This window comes from Aquarana catesbeiana, linkage group LG12 (assembly GCF_042186555.1).
Source record: "Aquarana catesbeiana isolate 2022-GZ linkage group LG12, ASM4218655v1, whole genome shotgun sequence".
NCBI classification, from domain to species: Eukaryota; Metazoa; Chordata; class Amphibia; order Anura; family Ranidae; genus Aquarana; species Aquarana catesbeiana.
In genome coordinates, this window is record NC_133335.1 from 168,359,384 (window position 1) to 168,376,042 (window position 16,659).

At 42.6% G+C, this 16,659-nt stretch overlaps 1 protein-coding gene across 1 annotated transcript in view; it reads right to left on the bottom strand.

The window, feature by feature from the left end:
* RHBDF2 (rhomboid 5 homolog 2) overlaps positions 1–16,659 on the bottom strand; it is a gene marked incomplete in the record, with an annotated part of 177,679 nt that overhangs the window by 43,139 nt on the left and 117,881 nt on the right. The window contains 4 exon segments of the mRNA XM_073606201.1: positions 3,225–3,343; positions 4,886–5,011; positions 10,719–10,931; positions 15,579–15,774. Of these exon segments, the coding sequence (XP_073462302.1) occupies positions 3,225–3,343; positions 4,886–5,011; positions 10,719–10,931; positions 15,579–15,774 (654 nt within the window).

Below are 16,659 nucleotides of genomic sequence, written 5' to 3' on the forward strand. Positions count from 1 at the left end.
ATTTCAATTCAGCTGATCACTCTTCATAACATTCTATAACATTCTAGAATACATGCAAATTGCCACTGTAAAAACTGAGACAGCAGACTTTGTGAACATCATTATTTGTGTCAGTCTCAAAACATCTGGCCACAGCTGAACAAATTAATGCAGCTTGAAATTCATGATTAAAACATTCAATTTATTTTTTAAATACAATTAGAATAAGTAAGTGCCTGGGATATGTGTGATGAATGTAAATGTGCCAACAAGGAACATGTTAATAGAAGGAGGGAGCAGAGGTCATGAGTCTGACCCTTCACTGTCCAACTGGGGGGGTGGAGAGAGCGCACCACTGTATTTTGAAAAATTATAACTATACCCCCCCCAAAAAAAACAAAAACTGGTAAACCTCACATATGAAATATTTTATAATTAAACTTTCTTAACCACTTCCCGCCCGCCCTATAGCGGATTGACGTCCGGGAAGTGGTTGTGTTATCCTGACTGGACGTCATATGACGTCCAGCAGGATAACATGCCGCAGCGCGCCCCCGGGGGCGCGCATCGCGGCGATCGGTGGAGCGGTGTGTCAGTCTGACACACCGCTACACTGATCTTGGTAAAAAGCCTCCGGCGGAGGCTCTTTACCACGTGATCAGCCGTGTCCAATCACGGCTGATCACGCTGTCAATAGGAAGAGCCGTTGATTGGCTCTTCCTCACTCGCGTCTGACAGACGCAAGTAGAGGAGAGCCGATCGGCGGCTCTCCTGGCAGGGGGGGTCTGCGCTGATTGTTTATCAGCGCAGCCCCCCCTCAGATCACCACACTGGACTACCAGGGATGCCACTAGGACCACCAGGGAAGGGGCAACATGGATGGCCAGGTATGTACCCCATGGCCATCCACATGTGCCCAATCTGTGCCAATCAGTGCCCACAAATGGGCACTGATTGGCACTATTATGTCCATGATATGCCCAGATCTGCCCAGCAATGCTCTATCAGTGCCACCTGTCATTGCCCATCTGTGCCACCTGTCATTGACCATCTGTGCCACCTGTCATTGCCCATCTGTGCCACCTGTCATTGCCCATCTGTGCCCACCTATCAGTGCCCATCAGTGCCACACATACGTACCCATCAGTACCACCCATATATACCAATCAATGCCACCTACGAGTGCCCATCAGTGCCGCCTATGTGTGCCCATCGGTGCCGCATACCAGTGCCACCTATCAGTGCCCATCAGTGCCGCCTATCAGTGCCCATCAATGCCGCCTATCAGTGCCCATCAGTGCCACCTCATTGGTGCCACCTCATCGGTGCCCATCAGTGCCGCCGTATCAGTGCCCATCAGTGCCGCCGTATCAGTGCCCATCTGTGCCGCCGTATCAGTGCCCATTATTGAAGGAGAAAGCGTACTTATTTACAAAAAAATTTAACAGAAACAAAGAAAAACTTGTTTTTTTTCAAAATTTTCGGTCTTTTTTTATTTGTTGCGCAAAAAATAAAAACCGCAGAGGTGATCAAATACCACCAAAAGAAAGCTCTATTTGTGGGAACAAAATGATAAAAAATTTGTTTGGGTACAGTGTAGCATGACCGCGCAATTGTCATTCAAATTGCAACAGCGCTGAAAGGTGAAAATTGGGCTGGGCGGGAAGGTGTCTAAGTGCCTGGTATTGAAGTGGTTAAAGCTATTTCCTTCATAAATGTCATGCAGAGGTGGTCAAGCTCAGCAGTCACACAGGGTGGAATCGCTAAGCTGTTCATCAGTGTTGTCACTTCAGATAACCATTACAGCTATACAGCGATGTAGTACTCACTTGAGGCGGGACCAAAGGATGTATCCTACATCACTTCCTCTAGACACAGGTTACCTTTTGGAACCTTACATTTCCCCTTCAGAGAGTGAACACCCTAGCAGCCCCTGTGAGGATATCATTAGGGGCAAAATTAGGGTTTCTTCAGAAAATAAGGTAAAAAAGAAACATGGAAGTAAGCCTATATGGGGGAGAGGGACTTGACAAGCCCAACATTTTGTCCAATCAGAAAATGACTGTGTGTTGTGTGAGGAGGCTGGTTAAATCTTAGAAATAGGCAGACATACAAAGACCTGTGGCAGGTCAAAACTCTCAAATATGAACTTCATCTGTGTATTTAGCAGTTTGCCTGGAATTCAGCTTTAGGAATATTAATTTGCCCTGTTTAAACCCAGAATGGTATTAACTAGCGACGCACCAATACCAAGCAATTGCATGAGTATCAGTACTCGCACAAATGCTACCGATACTTTGTGGTGCAATTTGCGTCAATACAAATTGAATTGGCACGAATCGCACTGCAAAGTAGGTGTGTGTATCTAGAAAGGGAAATGCGCCATCTAATGGGCAGTTTATTAAAAATTTTATAACTTACAGTATATATCCGACCAAATGCAAAATCTGCATAGGTGTCCCGGTCCCGCTGATTATAGCAAATCACAGCCCCTGACGGTGCTCACAGGGCTCAAGGAGGAGATGTAGAGGCAGTCCGCCCCGAAGCTGACAGTAGTGGGGGAAATCACATGCGATGCAGACAGGAATCGCGACGCATTCCTGTTCAAATCACATGCGATTCTTTGCAGTGCGATTTGCGACCATTTTTTTGCATTGGAACAAATCACACTGCAAAGTATGGGTACTCGGTATTGGCAAGTAGTTGACCGAAAAGTATCGTTACTCGTACTCATCGATAAACAAAACAAAACAAAAAAAAAAAAAAAAAAAAAAAAAGACGGTATCAGTGCAAAACTAGAACTGTTTCATATATCACCATCTAGTGACACCCGGAGATTGATTTCTTAAAGGAAATAGTCTGTGCACTTTAAAAGTGCAGTTGCTCCAGAGCTTAGTAAGTGATGTGCAAAAAAAAAAAAAAAAAAAGTCAGTTTTTTAAATTTTCCTTGCATGTGATTGGGTATTGTTTTGCAAGTGAAGCTTGTACTCATTTACCAAGCTCTGGAGCAACTGCACTTGCAAAGTGTACAATATGCCTTTAGTAAATCAACCCCATAGTTCCAACACAGACAACAATGTCTATGATTCTCAGTGGTACTTTCAAGCTTTTTTTTTTAAAACCAGATTACTTTGGTATACAGGAAGTTACAAATGGACACAGAATCAAGTTATGCAACCTTTCCTCCAATTGCAGAGTAATGTACAAAGCTGTACGTGTCTCAGCACAACATTAGGGATACCTACCCACTTGAAATGGGAACATCTTCAGTTGTTGTGACAGGAGCTCGGAAGTAAGCAGCAGAGAGAGGAGGAGATTCAAAAACGTCATCTGGCATAGAGAAGGTTTCGTCATGCATGTCCACCTATGGTAAGCAGAAAATTAGAAAAAGCAAGATAAATATCAGCATCCCACCCCACCATCTCACAGCACTTAAAGGTCTACCTGTTATTGTTGCATACATCTGCAAATATGTGTGAACTGCCACAACCACATAATAGCACCTCTGCCATGCGCTCAAACTAATACGCAGCCCAGGATTGTGAAAACAGCAGCTTCTATTGGAGGCTTCTCAGACAGGCCTTTCACTTTGTGACAAATTATCTGTACTACATTATAAAAGTTGATGTTCTGTATAATGCTTATGTGTGTCCCCCACTCTGATTTTTACTTTATTACTGGGTCTGACTTTCCAACTTAACAGCGGATTCCTTCAGACTGCTTTTCCACTTTCCAATGGCAGTGTGTTGCAGTGGCAAAAAAGTACTCCAACTGGATGGAGTGAAGAAGGGGGTTGGTCAATGATGGAGCTTAGCAACGAAGGGTAACATCAGCCACCAAGCAGCAAGACTTTACTTTTAAACTAGAGCACGGGTTGACTTTAGGCGTTGCCCTTTATGCAAGAATGACTGCAGCAAGTGCGACATTCTGAGACGCTAAAGTGAAGGGCGGACAAATAGCAGTAGGAGAACTGGAGGTACAACTGCTAAAAACCAACAGGCAAGCCTCACCCTCACGTCAATCTCTTTCTTTCCAACATAACAGCTATGCTTGCCACAACTCTCATTTAACCTTTTAACAGGAACCGGTCAATTAATATAAAATTTAAAGTGATTGTAAAAGGTTGTGATTTTTTTTTTTTTTTAAATAACAAACATGTTATATATATACCTGTTCTGTGCAATGCTTTTGCACAGAGCAGCGCCCATCCTTTTTTTGTGTCCCCCTCACCTGCAGGTCCTGGCCCCTCCCCCCTGCTGAGTGCCCCCAAAAGCAAGCCTCTTGCTATGAGGGCCACTCAAGGAGGCTCACTCCTAAACATTGTCCATTCACACACAGAGCAGCTGCTGCTCTCATGCACATCGCTGGATTGAGATGGGGCTCAGGTAAGTATAAAGGAGGGAGTCGCACCCAGAAGGTTTTTTTTTTACCTTCATGCATTAAGGTAAAAAAAATAAACTCCTGCCTTTAGAATCACTTTAAAAAAAAAAGTGCTACTCACAACAAAAGCCATTTGAACTCTCTACAGAGTTGTTTAGTGCTATGGTGTGAATAGTCAATGGTAGCACCTCAAGCACACTACCTGCTGACTGCAAATGGTACATAAATATAAATCTGACATATTTACCTCCCCACCCCTAAAAAAAAGTACATTTTTGATAGTATCTTATTACGTTTGGAATTAAAAGTTAAAATTTATCAATTCCCTTTAAATTGTCTTTTTAACCTCACCTTACACTTATTATGTACTGAAACTGCAGTATACAATTTTGGTGCATTTATGTTAGGCTGGGGGATGATACTGGTGTTCAGTGCTTAACCCGTACCTCTGTCAGGGATTTACATGTGTTTTCTGTGCTGCGAATCTTGAAAACGAGTTTTATTACACAATCAGAAAGTTTCTTGCCTTACTGAAGAAGGAGGAATCCAGAGTATCTGGGGCATCTACTGTGTCCTCATCCATAAAGCTTGGATAGGCAAAGCTTCTCTTCTGTCCGGCTTTCTTGTGAGGAGTCTCTAGTATGGGGCGACCCTGGAAAATCAAGTCAAATCTTAAATAAAATTCTACATATTGCATTTTATATCTACAGTACATATCATGTCAGAATATTAAGCTGCAGGGCTTGACATATGTGCATATACACATGTATGGTAAAGTAAATGTAAAATACACCATGTTGGCAGCTTACTCAAAATATAGTACATGCATACACAAAGAAAAATACCAATTCAAGATTTACTTTATTTTTTATTAAAAGAATCCTTCTTGAGATTAATTAGAAGTAAAAGTATATTGGGTTTAGGTTAATTATTTTCTAAAGCAGAACTCTAGCCAAAAAGAAGATAAAACGAACAACCCATTAAAAGACACTAGGAGGCATGCATAAGACTGTGGGAATAAAAAATCATGACATGAGGAGTAATTATGATGTCGATGGCCCACAAAACTTGAGCACCTTGTAGCAGCAGTCAGTTCAGTGAGGGAAAAAAGTATTTGATCCCCTGCTGATTTTGTATGTTTGCCCACTGACAAAGAAATGATCAGTCTATAATTTTAATGGGAGGTATATCTTAACAGTGAGAGACGGAACAAAAAAAAAATCCAGAAAAAACACATTTCAAAAAAAGTTAAATTGATTTGAATTTTAAATGAGTGAAAAAAGTATTTGACCCCTTCGCAAAACATGACTTCGTACTTGGTGGCAAAACCCTTGTTGGCAATCACAGAGGTCAGATGTTTCTTGTAGTTGGCCACCAGGTTTGCACACATCTCAGGAGGAATTTTGTCCCACTCCTCTTTGCAGATCCTCCCCAAGTCATTAAGGTTTTGAGGTTGACAATTGGTAATCGAACCTTCAGCTCCCTCCACATATTTTCTATGGATTTAAGGTCTGGAGACTGACTAGGCCACTCCAGGACCTTAATGTGCTTCTTAAACCACTCATTTGTTGCCTTGGCTGTGTGTTTTGAATGTCATCGTCATGCTGGAATACCCATCCACGACCCATTTTCAAAGCCCTGACTGAGGAAAGAAGGTTTTCACCAAAGATTTGACGGTACATGGCCCTGTCCATCATTTGATGCAGTGTAGTTGTTCAGTCTCCTTAGTAGAAAAACCCCCCCAAAGCATAATGTTTTCACCTCCATATTTGACAGTGGGGATGGTGTTCTTGTGGTCATGGGCAGCATTCCTCCTCCAAACACGGTTGAGCTGAGTTGATGCCAAAGAGCTCGATTTTAGTCTCATCTGACCACAACACTTTAACCCAGCTCTCTTCTGAATCATTCAGATGTTCATTAGCAAACTTCAGACGGGCCTGTACATGTGCTTTCTTGATTAGGGGGACCTTGCGGGCGCTGCAGTATTTAAGTCCTTCATGGCGTAGTGTGTTACCAATTGTTTTCTTGGTGACTATGGTCCCAGCTACCTTGAGATCATTGACAAGCTTCTCCCGTGTAGTTCTGGGCCGATTCCTCACCGCTCTCATAATCACTGAAACTCCACGAGGTGAGATCTTGCATGGAGCCCCAGACTGAGGGAGATTGACAGTTATTTTGGGTTTCTTCCATTTGCAAATAATTGTACTGTTTTCACCCCCTAACCAAGCTGCTTGGTCTTGTAGCCCATTCCAGCCTTGTATAGGTCTACCATCTCGTCCCTAACATCCTTGGACAGCTCCTTGGTCTTGGCCATGGTGGAGAGGTTGGGAATCAGATTGATTGATTGCTTCTGTGGACAGGTGTCTTTTATACAGGCAACAAGCTGAGCTTAGGAGCGTTCCCTTTAACAACTTGCTTACTGGGCACTTCAACCCCCCTCCTGCCCAGACCAATTTTGAGCTTTCAGCGCTGTCACACTTTGAATGATAATTGCGCGGTCATACAACACTGTACCCAAATGAAATTTTTATCATTTTTTTCCCACAAATAGAGCTTTCTTTTGGTGGTATTTGATCACATCTGGGATTTTTATTTTTTGCTAAACAAAAAAAGATGGAAATTTTTGAAAAAAAAAAAAAAATCATGTTTAATAGTTTGTTATAAAATTTTGCAAACAGGTAATTTTTCTCCTTCATTGATATGCGCTGATGAGGTGGCACTGGTGGGCACTGATAGGCTGCACTGATGGGCACGGATAGGCACAGTTAAGGCGGCACTGATGGGCACAGTTAAGGCGGCACTGATGGGGACAGATAAGGCGGCACTGATGGGGACAGATAAGGCGGCACTGATGGCCACAGATGGGTGGCACAGATGGGTGGCACGGATGGGTGGCACGGATGGGTGGCACGGATGGGTGGCACGGATGGGTGGCACGGATGGGTGGCACGGATGGGTGGCACGGATGGGTGGCACGGATGGGTGGCACGGATGGGTGGCACGAATGGGTGGCACGAATGGGTGGCACGGATAGGTACCACTGATGGGGGGGCACTGATGGGTGGCACTGATGGGCACTTATGGGCACTGGTAGGTGCCACTGATGGGCACTGATAGGTTGCACTGATGTGGGTGTTGATGGGTGGCACTGATGTGGGTGCTGATGGGTGGTACTGATGGGTGGCACTGTGGGCACTGATGGGTGGCACTGTGGGCACTGATGGGTGGCACTGTGGGCACTGATGGGTGGCACTGTGGGCACTGATGGGTAGCACTGTGGGCACTGATGGGTGGCGCTGATTGTTGGCACTGTGGGCACTGATGGGTGACGCTGGTGGGCACTGGTAGGCAGCACTGCTGCCTATTGCCTTGTGTCAGAAGATCGCCGTGATCGGGACTGATGTCCCGATCACGGCCGCCGGTGATCGGGTTTTTTTTTTCCTCCTCGCGCTGTCAGCGCGAGGAGGAAAAATAGCCGATTACCGGCTCTGTTTACATCACATGATCAGCTGTCATTGGCTGACAGCTGATCATGTGGTAAGGGGTCGGGACCAACCCCTTACTCTGATCTGTGATCAGGCGAGTCTCATAGACTCGCTGATCACCGAGCGCGCCGCGCGCGCCCTGCAGGGGGCGCGCAGGCCGCTCATGCACGGGACGACGTCAATAGACGTCGTCCCGGCAATTTAGATCCGCGCTGTTGACGTCATTTTACAACGGCCCGGATCTGAAGCAGTTAAGGGAGTGCTCCTAAGCTCAGCTTGTTACCGGTATAGAAGACACCTGGGAGCAAGAAATCTTGCTGATTGATAGGGTATCAAATACTAATTTTCACGCATTAAAATCAATTTATAAAACTTTTTTGAAATGTGTTTTTCTGGATATTTTCGTTGTTATTCTGTCTCTCACTGTTAAAATAAACCTACCATTAAAAATGTAAACTGATTATTTTTTTTGTCAGTGGGCAGACGTACAAAATCAGCAGGGAATCAAATACTTTTTTTCCCTCTCTGTATGCATCTCTCAACTTCAAGGTCACATAAACATAGTCATAGTCACAGCAAAATAGAAAAGAATATGAAAAAAGCAGCTTGCACTCAACATTAGATATATCATATAAATAACCCTTAAAGAGGAACTGCAGTCTGCTTACATAATTTGTAATAAAAACATCTTTGCCATTCTGAAGCTTCCCTCCAACCACTTTGGCAAGTACAGAATCACAGTATATATAAAATAATTTGCAAATATGCTGCAGAAACCTCCCTCTACTAAGTCTGGCTGCAATCATTTTAACTGTGGGCAGTTGAAGCTGCTGCCTGTTCACTTCCTGGATTTACACAGACACAGGGACACACCTCCAGCTCTGCAGCTCTCATTGGCCCCCTTATGACTCATCCCTCTCCCTTGCTGGAAAACTCTGAGAGAGAGAGAGAGAGAGAGAGAGAGAGATGTGCATGATGTCATAAGCCTAGGCCAATGACCAGGACAAGAAACAGGAAGTGGGCTGTATAAGGTATTTACTGGCAGGAAAAAAAAAAAGTTTTACTATGCAAAGTTAAAACAAGGGCAGAGGATTTAATAGATGGAAAGATGAAAAAATGACTGAAGTTCCGTTCAAGTATAAAAACAAGTGTTGAGCGCTTTTGAAACCCAATATTACTCTACTGCAAGAATAATTAGTGAAGATCCGTGACGATAATATGTGAAACTCCAATAAAACAGTCCATGAAATGATCACCGAAAAGTCCTTCTGTGTCAAAATGTGAAAGACGAAAAAGTTATCTTTGAATGTGTTCAACTACATATACTTCACCACACCTGGAGGCTTACCAGAGAACCATGACCCCCAATAATGCGTATTCATATTGCACATAGATGTTACAAATGCCATAGGATCAATGTAGCTGTCAAATTCTTCCACATCGCTCTATAAATCATCTCAGAACATCATATGCATGGGAAAAGGGAAAAGAGAAAAGAAGAGCCAAGCGCTCCCAATAGTGTAACTCAAAGATTAAATGTTATTAAAAAAATTGATTAAAAAAAACACAAAAAAACACACACATAGATAAAAGTAATAGTGCTATGTATTCACAGTGGATCAGAACCCAATCCATACACTTCGGTCCGACTTCGTCCTTCACTTTTCATCACAAATTCCCGGAGACGTCATTTGTGACGAAATGCATAGTGTGGAATCGGACGTCGTGGCATCATTACCCAATTCACTGTGGATACATAGCGCTATTTTAATTGTATGAGAGTGTCTTTAATCTATTTTTAATTACATTTAATATCAGATTTACAGTATTGGGAGCACTTGGCTCTTTTCTCTCTTTCCATGCACATGATGTTCGGAGGGGATTTCTAGAGAGACGTGGTGGCATTTGACAACCACATTGATCCGTGGTGGTTGTAACATCTATGCGCAATATTCAATACTCATTAAGTGGGGGGTCATGGCTCTCTGGTATGCCCTCATGTGTGGCACAATGGTGGAGTGGAGTTCATGTAGCGGAGCACATTGGAAGATTACTTTTTTCTTTAACACTGATGCAAAAGGACTCTTGTGATCATTTCATGGACTGTTTATTATTTTTTTTGGAGTTTCACATAATATTGACATGGATATTCACTAATTGTTCTTTCACTTGAGTATTAATATGTTTGGATTAGTGCTGCACAAATTTTTATAAACACTATTTAAATGATACACACAAAATTGTGCACATAATGTGAACATTCATGTGCATGTTCCTATTTACAGTACTTAAAGTGTACCTGAACCCACAAAAGAAAATGTAATAAATGCCGCTTAACTTTCCATGTTTGGTTGCTGCATCAGTTTTCTTTTACGTTTTTTTTCTGTTTCTTCTTACCTGGTGAACCTGCCAGTAACACTCTTCCTGTCCTAGGGTGACAACGCTCACTAACTGTACATCTGTAGAGAAGCAGTGTTGTCACCCTAGGACAGGATTACAAGAATTCCCCCCTCTTCTTTACTCCATAGCATGGGGAGGGGTCCTGTAGTTCTCAGAGAAAGCTGGAAACCACTTCACTAAAAGTGTGCAACACAGGCAGAGAGCACAGGAAGACATCAGCTCTTAAGTTTTCTGAAAGGATCACCAGGTATTCTTTTACACTTATGGAACAGATATAACAAAACGTTTCAGTTGATTTAACAGACCAAAAGAGACCAAATACAAAAGGAAATGAATGGTTACAGATTACCTACCCTTTATTAACTCAAAATTGAATTGATAGGAAAATCCTGCATCAGAGCTTAGATTCACACTATCACAACATGGTGTAGATCTCCAAATCGAAGGTTACTGAACAGACTGAGTGTAGCTCACCTTGATAATAGCGGCTGCAGCCCGGAAACTCATGTGCGCCACACTCTCTCTCTTCCGTCTTGGAAAGCGGCTATAGCCTGAACGCACACTGGTGAAAGAGGTTAGTGATAGGACTCCAGGGGTCACTGGGGCCACTCCTGCGTGAGGGGTTCGTGGCCGATCCACCTCGTCAGGTTGACGAAAGGCCCTCCCCCGTGCCAATGGATCAACAATCTGATAAGGAAAAAAAAAAAAGAAGAGGAGAAAAGAAGTTAGTGAAAACACAGAAGGTCATTTTTGCATAAAGCTTACTATTGAACTCTTTCATACACATAACCAACAGTTACTCATTAACAGAGACGCATTTCCATCAAGTTCAACCAAAAGATAAAATAACTGATTTGATATTATGTTAAATTTCAGGTCTCTTGAAGAGCTAGGGGTGCCGATGGTATCAGAAGCTTCTGGATGTGTTGGATACCTGTATTCCTGCTGAGCGCTATTTTTTCTCCCCACAGCCGCTACATCACTACTTTATCATGTACAGACACTTTGAATGACAGAAGGAACCACAGAGCCCAGCAGGAGGACCAGGTATCTGATGCATACTAATAACAATCTGGACTTATGCAGCAATGCCTATAGCTCTCCAAGACCACAAAGGGTTTACATTTTTTAGACTGAGAGTCGGTTTGAGTGTTTTCGTCTTTCCTGTAGGTGCATGTTAACAAAAAATAAAAATCTTGTTATGGTCATGGCTTCTCAAATCTTCCTTCACGTTAAGATTTGTAATGAATTATGCATTATTTGTGATGAAGGATTTAGCAGCGCAACAGTGCTAACTAAATGGTCCAGCAGAACATCCATTTAGGTGCAAACCATTTCCGCATATAGATTGTACCCTAATGAGAAGCAAGCCCCAGTACTCAAGACCAGAGGTCTCCAAAATTCTTTTAAACAAAGAGACGCTTTTTACTTTTTTTTCAGATTATGGGGGGGCCGGACTGTGGCTGTTGGGAGTAGAACAGGTCCTGATATCAGGGGGGAAAAAAACAATGCCCCATCTTTGGTGTCAGTGGGAGGAATTGTGCCCCATCATTGGTGTCATTGGGAGGATTCATGCCCAACCATTGGGCCCAATTGTTGGTGTCATTGGGAGGATTCATGCTCAATCATTGGGCCCAATTGTTGGTGTCATTGGTAGGAATTGTACCCCATCAATGGGTGTCATTGGGTCCAATGGTTGGCTTCATTGGGAGGAATTGTGTCCCATTATTGGTGTTATTAGGCCCAATTGTGGATATAATTGGGTCATTAGGAGGCATCGTGCCACATCATTTGTTGTCATTAGGTACAATTGTTGGTGTCATTGGGTTATTAGAAGGAATTGTAACTCATAGTTTGTGTCATTGGAAGGAATTCAGCCCCTTTATTGGTGTTAGTGGGAGAGGGAATTCTGCCCCATTGTTGGTATCCGTAAATGAAATCGTTCCCTAATGGCCGGATAAAAGCGGAGGGCCGCATCTGGCCCCCGGGCCACAGTTTGGAGACCACTGCTCTAGACCAAATCCTTTCCTCTTACAACACGAGTTCACACATGCATTTAGCTCTGCTAGCTCGTTTTCTGGGGTGTGCATGACAAATGGTATAATCACGAGAATAAAATCTTGGTGGTCCTTACTTTCAATTGACAACCTTGTTCTCATTGTATTCTTAAAGTAAAACTTTGTAACTTTTAAAAGTTACCGTTCTATTTCAGTCTGCATTTATAATAACCTAGTGGTATTCCAAAGAATGTTTGTGGAGAGGGTGCCTATACAAATGTCCACTTCCTGACCATTTTACTGCTTTTCTTAGAATTCTGCACAAATTTTAGGCATCCTATGCAAAAGGTGTCCAATATTTGGTTAGATATTCCGAAGCCTGTCCGGTTCTAAAGGTATGCAAAAACTGCAGCTTCCCTCACTGATGCAAGGAGGGGCTCTCTGGGGACCCTGATGTAAGTGGCAAATGCGCACCCAGATATGTAACGAATATATTATAATATGATTATATATACAGTATATGGGGGTGCAAACCCCAATCCTTAATTAATGAACAGTGAGCCCTGGTTCACATTGATGCGATTTGGCATCTAAATAGCAAGGGCATTTGATAGGTGGTGAGGAGGTGTAATATTGCCTCCTCACTGCATGATTTATAGTGTTTGTAAAGCCATTTTTTAAAAATAACAAACATGTGTTACACTTACCTGATTAATGGTTTTACACAAAGCAGACCCAATCTTCCTCTTCTCAGGTTCCCCGAGAGTGCCCCCCTGGAAAGCCACTTGCTATGTGTGTGTTCGCTCCAGAGTCGGTTCTCTGTGTCCATAAAACAGAACCTCCCCCCCAAACTTGCTGTCATTGACTCCTGCATCTCAGAGGCCAATGAGGGAGGAGATACCCGGGAGAGCCACGGCTCTTGTGCACATCACTGGATCTGGCTTAGGCAAGTACTAGGGGGCTGGGGGGGGGGGGGGTAGCTGCACACTTAAAGTTTTTTACCTTCATGTACAGAATGCATGTAGGTAAAAAGCCTTTAGAACTACTTTAACCCTGTAATGCTGCAATACCCGCTACAATCGCATGCATTGCACAGGATTGTGGCAGGGCCCCTATTGAACTCAATGGGCAGGTTTCATAGTTCTGATGAACTGCATGAAAAAACAGTATGCAAACAGCAGCAGCAACTTCTAGCAAAACGCACCTGTCAAAGAGATAAATGGCAGAAGCCATACAATACTTCAGAGGAGCAAATGTAGCTCAATTTATGTTGCCACAAGGCAATAGCTAGTGGATGTGGTTATGAATAGTGATCTCCTCAGTGTAACCTTTCAGACTTGATGGTTTGGGTGGCGAGTGCTTTACAGATGCAGAAACCACCAACCCTAAAAAATAAAATCAGCCAGTGTCCAGCTATAAGTTTCTGTAATATATACAGTTTTGCTCTTAAGTTTACATACCCCTGGGAGAATTTATGATTTCTGATATTTATGATATCTGAGAATATGAATGATAACACAAACTTTTTTCACTCATGGTTAATAAATGGCTTCAGCCAAACACTATCAACTGTGTTTACTCTTTTTAAATCAGAATGACAAAACAGAAACTACCCAAATGACCCTGATCAAAAGTTTACACGCGCCAGTTCTTAATACCGTGTATTGCCCCCTTTTACATCAATGACAGCTTGAAGTCATTTGTAGATGAGGCTCTTTATCGCCTCAGATGGTAAAGGTGCCCATTACTCTTGGTAAAAAGCCTCCAGTTCCTGTAAATTATTGGGCTGTCTTGCATGAACTGCTCGTATGAGATCTCCGCAGAGTGGCTCAATGATATTGAGGTCAGGAGACTGAGATGGCCACTCCAGAACCTTCACTTTATTCTGCTGTAGCCAATGACAGGTCGACTTGGCCTTGTGTTTTGGATCATTGTCATGTTGGAATGTCCAAATACGTCCCATGTGCAGCTTCCTGGCTGATGAATGCAAATGTTCCTCCAGTATTTTTTGATAACATATTGCATTCATCTTGCCAACAATTTTGACCAAATTTCATGTGCCTTTGTAGCTCACACATCCCCAAAACATCACCGATCCACCTCCGTGTTTCACAGTAGGAACGGTGTACCTTTCATCATAGTCCTTGTTCACACCTCTCCAAATGTGTTTATGGTTGTGGCCAAAAAGTTTGGTCACATCACTCCAAATGACTTTGTGCCAGAAGGTTTGAGGCTCGTCTCTGTCCTGTTTGGCGTATTGTAAGTAGGATACTTTGTGGCATTTGTGTAGTAATGGCTTTCGTCTGGGGCTGCATGGTCGAGTCGCCATCTTTCTTCAAGTGCCTCCTTATTGTGCCCTCTTGAAACAGCCACACCACATGTTTTCAGAGAGTCCTATATTTCACCTGAAGTTATTTGTGTTTTTTTCTTTGCATCCCGAACAATTTTCCTGGCAGTTGTGGCTGAAATTTTAGTTGGTCTACCTGACCGTGGTTTGGTTTCAACAGAACCCCTCATTTTCCACTTCTTGATTGGAGTTTGAACACTGCTGATTTGCATTCCAAATTCCTTGGATATCTTTTTATATCCCTTTCCTGTTTTATACAGATCAACTACGTTTTCCCGAAGATCCTGTGACAATTCTTTTGCTTTCCCCATGACTCAGAATCCAGAAACGTCAGTGCAGCACTGGATGAAAGATGCAAGGGTCTGTCAGGAGTCCAGAAACTCACACACTAATTACAAGAAAAAAACAGATCACATGTGGGGATGGTTACCTTTAATAGCCATTCAAACCCCTTTGTGTCAACTTGAGTGCATGTTACCAGGCCAAAATCGCCAGGGTATGTAAACTTTTGATCAGGGTCATTTGGGTAGTTTCTGTTGTGATTATGATTTAAAAAGAGTAAACACAGTTGATTGATAATAAATGGCTTCAGCCAAACACTAACCATGAGTGAAAGAAAAGTTTGTGTTATTATTCATATTCTCTGAAAAATGGCCAAGAAATCAAATTCTGACAGGGTATGTAAACTTATGAGCACAACTGTACATTCAGCAGAGGTCTCAATTAAGGTTTTAAAGGGGAGGGTGTGTACGCTTTTTTGTTATGGATACTTTAGATGTTCAGGACGAACAATAAACTTTGTTATTTGACAAATTTTCTTGACCAAGTGAACCACGCTGAGAAACAATCATTGCTTTAGTCATCCAATTCATCTCCTTTGATCAGTTTTCTGACAAGACTCCTTATGTTTTTCTTTTTTTTTTTTTTTTTTTTTTTTTAAATTGGGAAATGCTGGTTAACCCTTCTGACAATATTTAAAGGTAAACATACCTTGGGCATTCGGCAAGTGGCAGGGGACTCTGTGGCCTGGAAGGAGGGAGTTTCCTGGCTGGGCAGTTCCATATCCCTCTGATACTGTGGTTTAAGCTTTCCATATCGGAGGCTGCAGTGATGAAGGCTTTTACGCTGCCACTGTTGTCGCTTTCCTTCCCAATCATTGCTGACGCCAAACCACTGGGCTGTGCCCCTGTAAAGAGAAAAGAGAGTCAACTCATCTGTAGCAAAGAGGATCTGATCTCCTTTCTACAGTCACACACAATTTGATTTAGATAAATTTTAACATCCGTTATTTTTGGATTGTAGGAAGAAACAGGAGAACTTGGAGAAAACCCACCGACTCAACAGTGTCCCTAGTGGGAATTAAACCCATAAGCTTCAAGGCAAAATAAAAATCATGTTGTAATTAGCAAAATCTTTCAATGAGGACCTGCAACAGGACAATATTTTTTGTGACGGTGTTAGTGGATTGGAGCCTTAAAAAAAAAAAAATCAGGGGTTTTATATAAACATATCCACACACCCCCATAAAAAAAAAAAAAAAAAAAACACACCACATTACATTAGCTTAGCTTGATGACGAGGGTGGCTTTGAGCCCCCAAAACACACTGACTGCCTGCGATTTTTGGTGGACTATTCTGAAAGAATAAAATATATTTGGACTATATGAGTGTGGCGCTCCTACTTTCTCCCTCTTTCATTACACAGCGTAGTCTCAGCAGAACACAGCTTTCCTGGAAATCCACAAAATGTTTTCAATATACCAAATGCCTGCAAACGTCTAGCTAGTGGGGGAGTAGGGATGTGGTTTCTAAAAGCCACGATGTGTAGTCTGCTCCCGACTTTAAAAGCTCACATATTACAGTTCAATGTATCTAAACCAGGATAATGGAAATGGTTTACAGAAAGAGCTGGGGTGGTAATACAGCTTAATAAAGTCCTCAGCCACTTCCTCTGTGTTCTGCTGAAATCTATTAAGCACATCACATTACATGTGTTTGGTAGACGTGTTCATTGCTTAATTATTTCAAGAATCTCTTCTCTTACATACACCAATTACTGTTGATTTCCTGC